Source organism: Siniperca chuatsi, linkage group LG1, assembly GCF_020085105.1.
Source record: "Siniperca chuatsi isolate FFG_IHB_CAS linkage group LG1, ASM2008510v1, whole genome shotgun sequence".
NCBI lineage: Eukaryota > Metazoa > Chordata > Actinopteri > Centrarchiformes > Sinipercidae > Siniperca > Siniperca chuatsi.
Genome location: NC_058042.1, coordinates 11297226 through 11310056, shown reverse-complemented (window position 1 = coordinate 11310056; position 12831 = coordinate 11297226). Strand labels below are relative to the sequence as shown.

At 40.0% G+C, this 12831-nt stretch overlaps 1 protein-coding gene across 1 annotated transcript; it reads right to left on the bottom strand.

The window, feature by feature from the left end:
- Positions 1-1081: 1081 nt before the first annotated feature.
- On the bottom strand, positions 1082-12826 carry rbm26 (RNA binding motif protein 26). The gene is made up of 22 exons (XM_044204810.1): positions 12339-12826; positions 11981-12099; positions 11729-11847; positions 11475-11566; positions 11116-11387; positions 10386-10664; positions 10023-10265; positions 8747-8887; positions 8490-8630; positions 8141-8249; positions 7844-8000; positions 7218-7415; positions 6609-6710; positions 6460-6528; positions 6264-6362; positions 6043-6117; positions 5403-5570; positions 5015-5119; positions 4603-4806; positions 3340-3426; positions 2971-3084; positions 1082-2225 (listed from the first exon to the last, which is right to left on the bottom strand). The coding sequence occupies exons 1-22, from the start codon at positions 12395-12397 to the stop codon at positions 2136-2138; spliced, it is 3042 nt and encodes a 1013-aa protein (XP_044060745.1). The 5' UTR covers positions 12398-12826; the 3' UTR covers positions 1082-2135.
- Between the last annotated feature and the right edge of the window lie 5 nt (positions 12827-12831).

The window sequence follows — 12831 nt, the reverse complement described above, 5'->3', positions numbered from 1 at the left end:
GCAGACATAATAGAAGATGAAAACAATTGTGTGATTACAGAGTTGGTCGTGTGAGGATTAAAATACTGTTAATTGACAATATAACATCTTTCCATTAACTTTGGGTAATTGAACTCCGGTCTTTGACGTGAACGCTATTTACAAGTCCGAAGCTCATAATCACGATAACACCAATATGACATGAATGTGGTATAAGTACATCATATGAGTTGACACTTTGGCTTATTGAAAGCCAGATACAAAATAATGCTTTACAGGCCCTGAAAACCTGTTTTCTCAATCAGCTTTCACTATAAGCAATGGCATCCTATATGAAGACACTATTTTCTACCAAAGTTATAACACTTGTGTATTTCACGAGATTAGTCTATTTTTGTGTTTTGTCTGTTTTTGTCACTGGTATGAAGTGGGCAGGGTTCAGCTGGAAAAAGTAATGTCCCTGCACTGTCAATAAAATCTGATATAACCACACCCACACAGTCCTGATGAAGCAGACCAGCAGAGTTTTTAATTGTTAAACGCTGAAGAGTTAGCTAAAATAGATAACTAAAGTTCAACTTTGATTTGTGCTTATTCAGACACCAGCACTTAATGTTATAGAGAAATATCGTAGAAAAGGTTTCAGTCGGAAGTCATTCTCAATTGTGAAAATGGTCATTTTCGACCATTTTCACAATTGAGAATGACTTCCTTATGGGAGCCGAAATGTCTTGATTCTGAAAAGAGTGTCCAGATGACTACGACTGAAACCTTTTCTACGATGGAACACTCCTGGACGAATGAGGGACTACACCGTCTTATAGAGAAATACTATATATTTTATACCATTTTCAGGGGCTTTAATACATTTAATTGCCCACAGAGATCTGTATGAATCCATTTTATCCTGTGTGGCACAGTGCACTATGTAATGTAAGCCAAGTTCTCTAAGAAACTTTTCAACTTTGTCTAAATGTAGAAAATAATATTCACTAGCTTAAAATACGTTAAAATAAAGTTTTTGTTGCATTTCATTTACCCACAGGTACAAGTTGGCTCAAGAACTTGCAGCAGGCAATTATCACACACAATAAGCAAAATATACAAAAAAATTATATTTTAATACACCAGCACTTCATTTGGCATCAACTAAAGACTGTTAAAATAAACACAAGATTACAGTCTAAAATGTTGAAGAGTTGTAGCTGGACACTGCGGACAGACAGCTCCTGCAAGAAAAAAAAACAAATATTCTTAGTTATTGTTGCATTAGTATTTAGATCTCATATATATATATATCAGTCGCACTATCCAAATAAAGATTATTGTTAGGCTAGGCAGTAATTTGAACTAAGATTTTGCAGAAATATACAATTAGATTATGACATGTTCTTACCTTGGCATGGAAATTAGTGCTATATATTAGGTTACCTTACCGGTCTAAAATAAAAAATGTTGATAGAAGTAGGAAGTTTGTAGGAAGTTTGCTCTTTAGGGGAACAGGAAGGTTTTGTTTTTTGAAATGGTCTTTTTTTCAGCTCTTTTAGGAGTGTTCTTTTTTTTTTTTTTAACTGCCACACTGTCTTTTTTTTTTTGTCTTTTTTGTTTGTTTTTGGCAGGATGTTTACAGACCATTTCAATTCTTTATTTTTTGTACAATCCAAAGTAAAGCCAAGAACTGAGAAGCCAAGCTTTCATACAAATCATTTAAACCCAGACATAAAATATTTACACATGAGCATTTAAACCCGTCAACCTAATACTATTCTGCAAAAGCTACAGTCTGTCATTCAGTTTTATTACAACACAGGTTTTGTTTTCTTAAACTGACAGTTCAACAAATGTGTCTTTAAGTGATCAGCAGTCACAAGTCCAGACAAACTATTTGTGTTTTGTGAACCAAAATAACAAAAAAAAAAAATACAGAACTATTTCTACATTAAGAGCATTAAAAAAATTCACCATTTTTAAATTGTTAAAATTAATCAAACTTGCACACGGTTCTTCTGCCAGTTACACATTTGTGAGGGGAAAAATAAGTCTAGCCAAAGTGAAATGCGCCTTGTTGATTTATAAACAGGCATTGAAATTTTATGAAGTTGCAGGATTGTTGCTTGTCTTCCACACCAGTGCAACCAGGGAAGCGCATCTGATCTTCATCTGCGCCAGGAGCGAGGCTCGTTGTCATCATCATCTTCATCATCATCCTGCAGCAATGCATCATCACTCAGCGACTCTTCCAGGTACTGATAGGGGGAGGAAAAACCCACTGAGATTAGTGCTCTCTATAGATGATTAAAAAGTGAACAAAAGTGGAAAGACCTTTTATTTTGAGCATCATCAGCACTCAACTTGCAGCATGTATTTCAAAGGTCTCAAGAGGGACTAAATTCTCAGCTTGAGAGTATCATGCTGCAGACAGACCAGCTGCGTAAAGTAAGTAAAAGTAGCCATGCAGAAGCCACATAGACAATCCTTGCTGTAATGTGTAATGGCTCCCTCTTGTGTTCTTAAAATGTAACACGACATGTAATAGGTATTTAATAAGCTTTTCTGATATGATATCTGAACAGAGAACATCCAGATATCACCACTAGAGTAAATATTTCCTAGAGGATTTTTATTCTAGGATCAATGATAGCGCTGGAAGAAATGAGAAATCCCCCTCTCTTTAAGGCGCATCATCAAAGTATAATCTACTTCCCACTTTGTACTTTACATTTATTTTAATTTAATACTTATATCCACTTGGTACTTAATTTATCTTGCATTATAGTGTATTATATTTGATTGCTTAGTACTTCTATTCCTGTGTGCACTGACGTGATAATGAGCAGCTGTAACAAGAGTTTCCCCTCGGGGATCAATAAAGTATTTCTGATTCTGATCTTTACAGAAAAATTTGCACAGAAGCAACTGCCCCGATCAGCTACCATGGGTACTATAAAGAGAAGCATATAAATGTATACAAAGTAAAAAATGTCCACAAACCTCATCGTCCTCTGGTTCTGCCTCATCAGCATCCGCAGTACTGAGAGTCGTGACAGCCTTGTGCCAGGCCAGGCGTAAAGTCTGGTTGTTGAACCTCACTCCATGAAGAGCCACCTTACAGGTGGTCAAAACACAGAGAGCAGAAGGGGAAAACACATGGTTAGAGGAGTAAGAGATTATGAAGTATAAAAAGGTGAGTCAAGAATTGGGAAAATAATGGGCTTAATAAAAATACCAAGAAGACTTTGGAGTTCCAGCTGAAGCAATGTAAAAGAGTCCAAAAACTGGAAAATACCTTTCACTTTTGGAATCTCAAGAGCTCAAGAAAGAAAGAAACTTTACTGTGTTCATGGCTGATAGTTGACTCACCTGTTCTGCCTCCGCTCTCGTCTTGTAAGTGATGACTGCAGACAGGTTGTTTTCATCAATCTGGCAATCTTCAATCTCTCCAAATTGCTTAAAAATTGTAAACACACAACATTTGGGTCACTTTACACACTAACTCATTCCTGTGCAATTCCTGAACATTTCTCTTATGTATCTTCTGCCGGCGCAAATGCCTAATGAACAATTACCAAACAAATCTTGGAGTGACATGTCTTGGTGTTAGAGTGCTTTTTTTTTCTACTAGTTGCTTTTAATATTGCAGCTGCATTACCTCATTCTCACTGTTACGTTTAATTTGAGATTACACGATTGGTGCTAGTATCATAGCTGTTAAACTCAGCAGTATTGACAGTGTTTATACTCAAACATATTCAGAATACTGGGGGGACTAAGATGAAAAGGTACACATATACAAAAGCATGTCTGCTGCATGTCTGGGTAACTGTCAGATGGTGTTTGTTGTGTTTCTGACATCCTGTGAGTAGATATCAGTTTTTTTTTTGTGTTGTTATTTTTACTGTTGCTGGTCATAGTATTCTTTTCTGGTGGTTGAGGAGTGAATAACTTGACCTTTGAGTGAAAGTGAGCTAATCATGTAGGTGAATTTTCACTGTAGTCAGTGTATGCTGGTGGCTGTTGCCAGAGGACGTACTAGATGTGCAATTTTAACAACATTTAATTTGTATTTAGACAGACTGGACTGTAACTGTGTGTTGTTGCACCTTTGGTGGTCAGTTACAGTGTGTAGTTGTAACCACAAGGAGGTCACTGTTGGTTATTTTTGCAACACTGAACAATAGCAATAATTCAATGCACATGGTATTACTGTATATGATATATAACAAAGCATATTTAATATTGAGGGAGTACAAATATAGCCCAAGTGAGATTATTTCTATATTGTTTTTCTTACTAAAATCCTTATTTGTGTTATAACTTTGGGGTAATAATCCAATTACATATATAGTAAAAAATGTGATTTGTATTTTTTTCTTTTGTTTCTGTATAACCACATCATACACAGCCTTAATCCAAAGTAAGATGTGAGAACAACTGAAAATATTATTTATCATGTCCTGACTGACCCACGAGCATTAAATCCAGCCCCTCAATGGTGAAGCTAACAGTGCCCTTTAACCACAGAGTCCTCTAATCTTTCACCTACAGCTTCAATCAAAAGGTCATATTGGTTCAATACCATATCAAATCTCCTTTTCTCAGTAATGTAGTTTTAGGCTGACTTACAGCAAAGTGTGGCAGCAAGTCTACACGGTCTGCCTCGGTGAAACCAGAAATCTCCAGCGCTCGTGGTCGATGGTCCACGACTGCATGCATTGGCACACCTCTTCCTCGCCCTCTGGAGCCCCTTCCCCGGGCCCTGTGAGCACCACGGCCTCGAGTGTGGACCCCCCGGCCTCGTCCCGGTGACAGGAGTCCCCTTTTAGCTGCCTGCGTGAAAACAAAAATAGGGATGGAAAGAGGTCAAACAAATATCTGGCTGATATGAAACACATAAGAGTTGTGGAGATGAAACTCCAACAGATCATTTGAAGTGACAAGAGCACAAGTGCCCTCAAGTGGCAGGTGTGTAAGTAGCATTTTAGGACTTGACTTCAAGCTTTAGGGACAGTTTTCTCTTTCAAGATAGAGTCAATACCTCAATTTGCAGCTGGGTATACTTGATCTTCAACAAAGCAGTGTCCTCTCCGGCCTGAGTCTTCTTGTACAGGTCCAGCTCTGCATCCAGCAGCTCCTTCTGTGCCTGAACATATTATTAATTCACATCAGGAAAGACGACATTGCAAGTCAGAAGTAATAAGTCAAAGACAACTGTGTAAGGTGGAAAACAGAAAATCCAGTTGCTTGCTAGGTGAGGAGATATTCAAACAGCAAGAATGAGGTACAACCAATTTTCTATCAAAAGCCAGTAGAAAAGCAAAACCCATCAGTTCAAATCAAGATCAAAAGAATATCACAATCTATCAGATTTATAATCAATAGATTTTTGTGTGTGGGTGTCTGTGTGTTGCATGGATTGCACTGACCTGGGCCTTGCTCTTGGCTGTGCGTAGCGGGTTGTTGCTGCTTGATATTCCCTTTATCTCCTCTTGCAGTTTGGTGATGCTCTTGGTTAACATGCCCAAAGTTTCCATGATCTTGGCTTTATCCTCTGCCTTCATTGCTTTGTTCTTCTCAAGTTTGGATATCAGGAGCTGCAGAGGACGAGGGCAGAAAAACACAATCACAGGTTTAACTATTGTTTGTGCTGCTTCGACCAGAGTACTTGAATAATTACAAAACAACACTGTCAGCCTGAAGTCACACAGGATGGGAGACAGGGTAAGATTTAAAATTGTGGTGAAAATATGGATCATTTTACTCAACAAGCCGTTTCATAATTTTTTGCCATGTCACTTTAAAGGCATAAACAATATACCATGTTGACACATGATCTTCAACCCCTTTGACTAAGATCACACAGTAAATGAATCACAGATCCCACACAAAGCTTTCAAACACCGTTGATAAATCTACACAAAGACTGGCTTGGAGACTCCGCATTTTGCGCAAGAGTCAGATCTCTTTCACAGCTCACACACTGACATTTACATTTTGTATAGAGAGGTTGCAGAATCTAAATGCACACAGCCGATAGGGACACTAGAATATACAAGATTATCTCACCTTCTGTGTCTCAATGTGCTTCTCCAATATTTCCTGCTTCTTCTTCCTCACATCCTGCTGTAGTCTTAGAGCTTCCTGTAAAAGGAATTATGGGAAATGATTAGGTACTGTTCTTATGATGAGATTCTGAGTTTCTTGCTTTCCATTTCATTATTCTGTTGTAGCCTTACTTCTGAATCTCTCCACTCCCCACCCCTCATTCCCTTAATTTCTCCTCTCACCTGTTTCTTCTTCAGGGCTTCCTCTGAGGTTTTTTGGGCTGCCTTCAGAGCAGCTGGATTGTATACGGTCTTTGTGAGGCCCATGGATGTCGAAAACACCTGAAAAGGGGAGAAAAGTGATAGCATGTAACATTTACGTAATTTGAAAGGAGAGAAATTCCAAAATAAAATTATTAACTCTAGAGTGGACACTTACTTTTTCAACAGGAGATGCTGGTTTGGCAGAGAATCCCAAACGGTCCTTCACTGACACTTTAGAAGGATTCTGCACCAATGGGAAAAAAACATATTGTTTATACACACACCTTCTTTTATGTGAAAAAGCACACCATCACCCACACATACCTGAGAGGCTACGCTGGAATCTTGGGAGGGCTCAGAGTTCCCAGTGAGCACGGGTCCGAGCCGATCTTTGACAGATTGCTTCAGAGACGTGGCTGAGGGCTCCTGAACGACAAAGGCATTATGTCTGGATTAATTCATTAGTGCATTTTAAAATAGCCACTGTCAGACAACAATTCTGATGTTTAATCTTCCAGATCTCTTGCAGTTGTGAACTTTTAGGTGCTTCTGTATCATCTGCTTTATTTAAAAATTACTCAAACTGCAGCTGGCCTCATCAACCAGGGTATCTGCACATTTGTTAAGTACAAATTTAATGACTTTTAAGACCTTTTTAATACCTAGACCGTCATTCCCTCTTTTCCAACTTTCTTTTTAGCAAAAGTGGCGTTTCATGTTTCATTCTTAAAATGCTTAACAGTGCAAACACTGTTGTCACATTTTACAATGTGATGTGACAATTTGAACATTATATGAGATTCAGTAGCATTAAAAACTAAAATAGTGTCGGATTGATGCAGTCATCTAAACGGCTTCACCAACATTTTCATGACAACCACATGTTATGAGTGACAGTTATCTTTTATTATTAGTTATTAAATTATCTTTTACCATGGCTGGCTGTGGCTGAGGCTGCTGCTGTGAGTGAGACTGGCCCTGGCCTTGTCCATCACTCCCATCGTCACGAAACCAGTGCACCCTGATGAAGCGGTTGTTGAGGACAGCCTCTGTGCTTTGCATAGCCCGCTTGGCCTCATCTGGAGAGGCAAACTGAATTAGTGCCCCCTCTGGGTCATTCTGGTAGGCCACCTGTAAAAAGAAATAAAAATGGTGCAGTGAGACAGTTATTTTAACAGTGGTACACATATTGTAAATCCTGCAGGTAACACTAGATGATTTATCTGAACTTTACCTCGTCCTTGTTAGGTTATAGGTTATCAAATGGACACAGGAGCAACTCTATGATGCAACTTTCACCTTACATCACAAACTCTCACAGTAACTGTGTATACTGTATGATCCTTCAAAAACCAGTGCATGAAAGCATTTGAAAAGTGGATGTTTGTGCCAAATTTGAAGAAATTAAATTAAATCTAAAACACAACACAAAATTTCACTCATGTTCACATATTACCTTTTGTACTGCATCCCTGATTGCACTACACAGTAATTACATATTTTATTGACTACTATTTCCAACAAAGCTGTGACTTTCATCACACTACATAGGGACAGACCTGTAGGTTGACGATGGTGCCAAACTTGCTGAAATGTTCATTGAGTTTGCTGATGTTGTTAAGCTCGGGGGGAATTTGCCGAACCAGCAGCTTGGTGTTAGGAAAGAATGGGGCTCTTTTGTGGTAGCCCTGGTGGTTGGGTTTGTTAAAGTTCGGTCTGAGCAGAGAAGAGAAATGATTAGACAATTCAGTGAGGATGGTATTAAACATACATCTACATACGTCAAATGTGCTTAACCAATGGGTTTAAAGGCAGCTTATGACTTATTTTTATATTACATTAAAAAGGTTTCTTACTTGTCAAACCAAGGTTTCTTGGGGGGGAGGCCTCCATCATGGGAGACAACTGGTCTCTTCCTCGAATCAGATTCCATAACGATCCTCATACTGTTGTTTGGAATCTTGTCTGGTGAGGGACAAACACTGACATGTCAGTTATGAAACTACAGCACACAGCTCAAAAGGAGATCCCAACTCTAGGGACTTTTAAACAGACGGCCAAAACACAAATACAGTAGCATGTACTAAATACTGGTGTTCACCTTGTTTGTGAAGTAGCAACAGGCTAATGGTAGGAGGGAAAGTACATGCATGTTTAAAGACAATCTATTCAAAGCTCAGATGGTTCAGTTCATGTGAACAATACCTCTCTGTGGCTGGTCCACCTCTCCCATTGTGAGGCCAATCAGGTTGGGTCTCTGGGCATTGACCCGGTGGCGGTAGATCGGCCTAGAGGTATTGGTGATGCTGGGAGCCTCAGGATTGTACACATCTGTCTCATAGTTGTCTGGTCAGGAGAGAGAGGACACTTTTAACTCATAAAAACAGCAAGGCAAGGTACAGTAACAGTGATTTATAAAAACAAAATTAAATCTGTAACTTCAAAATACACACAGCCATTACCGGAGGTGAAGAGTGGCAGTGAGGCCTGGGGAAGTGAGGAGCGCATCCCAGAGGTGACAATGGTGGGAACAGAGCTGGTGATGGAATTGGGAGGAGCGTCCATGCCTGCCGGTTGCAGTGGAGGAAGCGGAGGAGGGGGGCCTGTGTCAGACAGTAAAACAAAATACTAAATCTAGAATGAGAAGTTCAAGCAAAATACTAACTGGTCAAACCAATTTTGTAAATCTGACCTGTGCTGAACAAGTTATTCTAACTGTTACGCAGGTAGGTAACTCATTTTCTTGCCTTGTTTTTTAAGATACTTTTAAATTAACCTTTCAGATAGGCTTTGTTGTATAGACAATTTCACAGTTTTAAACATAAACATTCTATGTGGGTTTATTTCCTATTCACTCATAGCAACTGCTTACAGGATGCAGGCTGTTCCTAGCAACGCAATTCTGAAAATTCTATGCATGCAACTGTTAAGCCTTGTCTTCACCAAGCAGCCCAGTCCGTTATACATTTGAACAGTTATTTTGACGTTTTTTCATTACCACTTTGTTGAGGCTCAGAGCGAGCTAAGCCGATACTAAAAGGTGGAGTTAAAACACTGCAGACCACTGAATGGTCAGAGAGGATCTCGTCATCTCTGCTGTGATGTAGGATTTATCAAACACTCCTTTTGCAGTCTTATCTTGCTACCTGCAGCCTTTTATCAAACAAAGGTTGTCTCCTTGTTGTAGGTTAATAAACAACCACATGTGTGTAGCGAGTGTGTGGTTGAATACAAGTGAGAGAGAGAGAGAAGCGAGAAAAAGAGCGAGCGGCAGAAAGTGACGGTGAATGGAGCAGAGCAGAGGAAAAGGTTAGGAGTAAGTTGTTAAATGTACAGTGTAGGTTACAGTGTGACGGTTAATAAATGCTGCAGCTTCTCAAGACCAAGAAATGTCTTGTCTGTTGTTTCCAAACTGCTGGAAAAGTACCAAAGTCCTGGTAACAACCCCACCAAAACCAATCTAGGGTCTAGGTATGTGTAGGTACGAGTTAGGTATGGGTTTCAAAGGTACTATACTGAAAGTGTTGTGGTGGAAAAGCAGATTAATTGTTCACATCCACTCCGGGGTGCTCTTATATTTAATCCCATTCGGAATAAAATATTTATAGTAACACAACAAATCATAAAAAGTTTGACAATCCATCCTAAAAAAACATTCGAAAAATGTTAGTTATTAACTATCAGGCACTACACAGTGAAACCCCCCCTCGATTTTCAGAAAAATGTCTGAATTCCTACCTGCAACAGGTGGAAGGCTGGGTGGGAGGGCACCTGGTGGGGGCACAGGGGGCCGTAGGTTCACAGGTGGGGGGTTCATGAGAGGTGGTGGTGGTGGGAGGCCTGGGGGCGGTGGTGGGTCCACACCTGGGATTGGTGGAGGTTGGAAGGGAAGCATACTGGGCAAATTGACATCTTCCACTACAACTGGGTCACTTCCATGGTCAAAAGGACACATGTCCCCTCTCATGCAGAAGCCCTTTTCTGGAAAAGAGAGCAGACATGTAGAACATCAAACTCGCAGAACTACAACAATAATAATTTTTAAAAACAACCAATGTACACACTTTCAATGGAAAAAAAAGTTCAATCAGCTTTCCTTACCATCATAGTCACGGCATCGCTTCCTCTGTTGAGGGGGTGGCCCCCTACTAAAAAGGGCACGATCCACAGGGTGCCCAGGGCGGAAGTCTGACCAACTCTCTGTGGTGTTGTTGCTATGATGATGTGTGGGGGCAATAACTGTAATGGTGCTGCTCAGTGTTGGCACAGGGAAGTGTGAAGTGGTTGCAGTGGAGACCAGGGCTGCTGGAGTATAACCATCACCACTCTCTGACCTGTCCACTCGATCATGATCATACTTCAATTTTCCAGGCTCTCGTTCTGCGAATAGACAAGAATGTCCATGTATTATAGTAAATTAACTGTCATTGTGGCATGTATACCTGTGAGAAACTAGACTTGCTTGCACATTACAAAATTGTAAATCTTGTTTCCATGGTTTTTATCCTTGGTTGATCCATTCCTTTATATCTAGTCATCGTTTGTCTATGTTGTCTACTTATAATCAGCTGTCTGCGTTGCTATCACTGTTGGGATGTGTCAGTTCCAAATGCTTGGCTCAATGCTGATACAACATAATATACGGTAATTAATTCTAAAAAAAAAATTATATTATTCATACACAAGAACAGTTAAATTAATGCAGAAGAAAACCCAATACACCCTATATTAAATTAGACAAACACATATCTGGAAACCATGAGATCTTTGAGTTTACAAAACATGTGTAGATTGCCTTAGATCATTTTAGATACATAAATCAGGTACTTACCTCTACTCCTGCTTCTAGACCGAGTTCTGCTGTGTGACCGGCTCCTGCTGCGATCTCGATCTCTATCTCTGTCCCTGTCTCTATCTCTATCCCTCTCTCTGTCGCGGTCTCGGGTGCGATCCTTGCTCCAACTCCGGCTGCGGCTACGACTGTAACTGCGACTGCGGCCTCTCCTGCGATTGTAGCGATCACGGTATGAGTCCCTCCTTGGAGGGTTGCGGTCATAATCCCTCTTCCTGGAGCGGTCGTCTCTCTTACGATCATCTCCTCTCCTAATAATTTGGGTAAACAGAGACATGATAATTAGTGAATGTAAATACAAGTTAAAAGAAAAAGTGGAAACAGGCAGTTGCACACACCTGCCATCTCTGCTGTAGCGGGAGCTTGATTGCGGGGGGCTGTGATTCACTCGCCGAGAAAATTTCTTGTCCCGTTCTTCTTCTCGATTTGTCTGAACAAAGAAAAAAATAACTTCAAATAGATGTTGTTTATCTAAAATGGCCACTGACATGAGAGGTCTTCCACATTGTTTGGTACTATTAAGTGCACATGTGATGGAACTACAGTATTCAGGAACTTCAGTCAGCTATTCTTGACATTATAAGAGGATTACCTCATCTTTTTTCTGCTCATCTTTCTCAACTTTGACTAGAGAAGATGGTTGCTCTGGCTGCGGGAGGTAGCTTTTGTTGTTAACAGCTTCAAACAGCTTATCCACAAATGGCTGGGTCTCTGAAAGAAGGTAATAGTGCATATTAAAGATAATATTTGAATACACAGATAAACCATAACACAAGCTGGTTCACATAATTAATGAAACAGGGCTCGCAAAGTAAAGCTTTCATAAAGCAGGGGGATTAATTACCTTTCTGAAGAAATACATCCAACTGGTCTATACACAAGGCTTTAAGTTCCTTTTCAGTTTTGTCTTTCTTCACCAAAGCAACAACATACTTGGCGAGGGCAGAAGGGTCGGCATCACAGCTGGAATTGTGAAGAAAAAAACATAAGACACACGAACACCGCAATAAATAATAAATAAATGCGTGGATAAATAGCCTAGAAAATACAACGTTATCGGTAATTAATTACACTCTTGCACTGGGTAGCATGTGTGTTAGTTTGAACTAACATTAGCTTGTGTAACTCAAACTGAGCTAGAATGACTGAAGCGAAGTTGTGAGGACAGCTGTGTTGCTAATAGCTATGTTAACATTACTTACATGGGCTCGAGGGTATCAGACAGCCATGTTTTCAAGGCATCAAGGTTTTCAATGATCATTTTAGATCCAGTCAAACTTTCCCTTCACCACGGCCAGAGTTAACGCAAGCTGGGGTGACGTTACTTATCTGTTTAAAAGGATAGCAGACATTAGCTGGTGAAACTAGCCACTTCTGTGGTCTTTGGCTAATATGTGGTGCCGCGTTAACGTTAGCTAAGTTAGCTACGTTAGCATACGTCCAGAGACGGTTTAGAAGGCCCCAAACGTGCTGCACGACTCCTCAACTCTCGTAATGCATTTATAATGGAAATGCAGACGGGGCAACTCTATTATATTTTAACGTTCGACCAACTGACTCTGAAGGTTGTAAATGATTTTTATCCGTCAAACCTAAGGCGCACCCACGCTTAACTTGCTACTTTATCCTCTCTCACTAGCTAACATGCCATGGTGATTATTTACTTCCGCTTGTGTTCTCGTTGGAAAAATATCG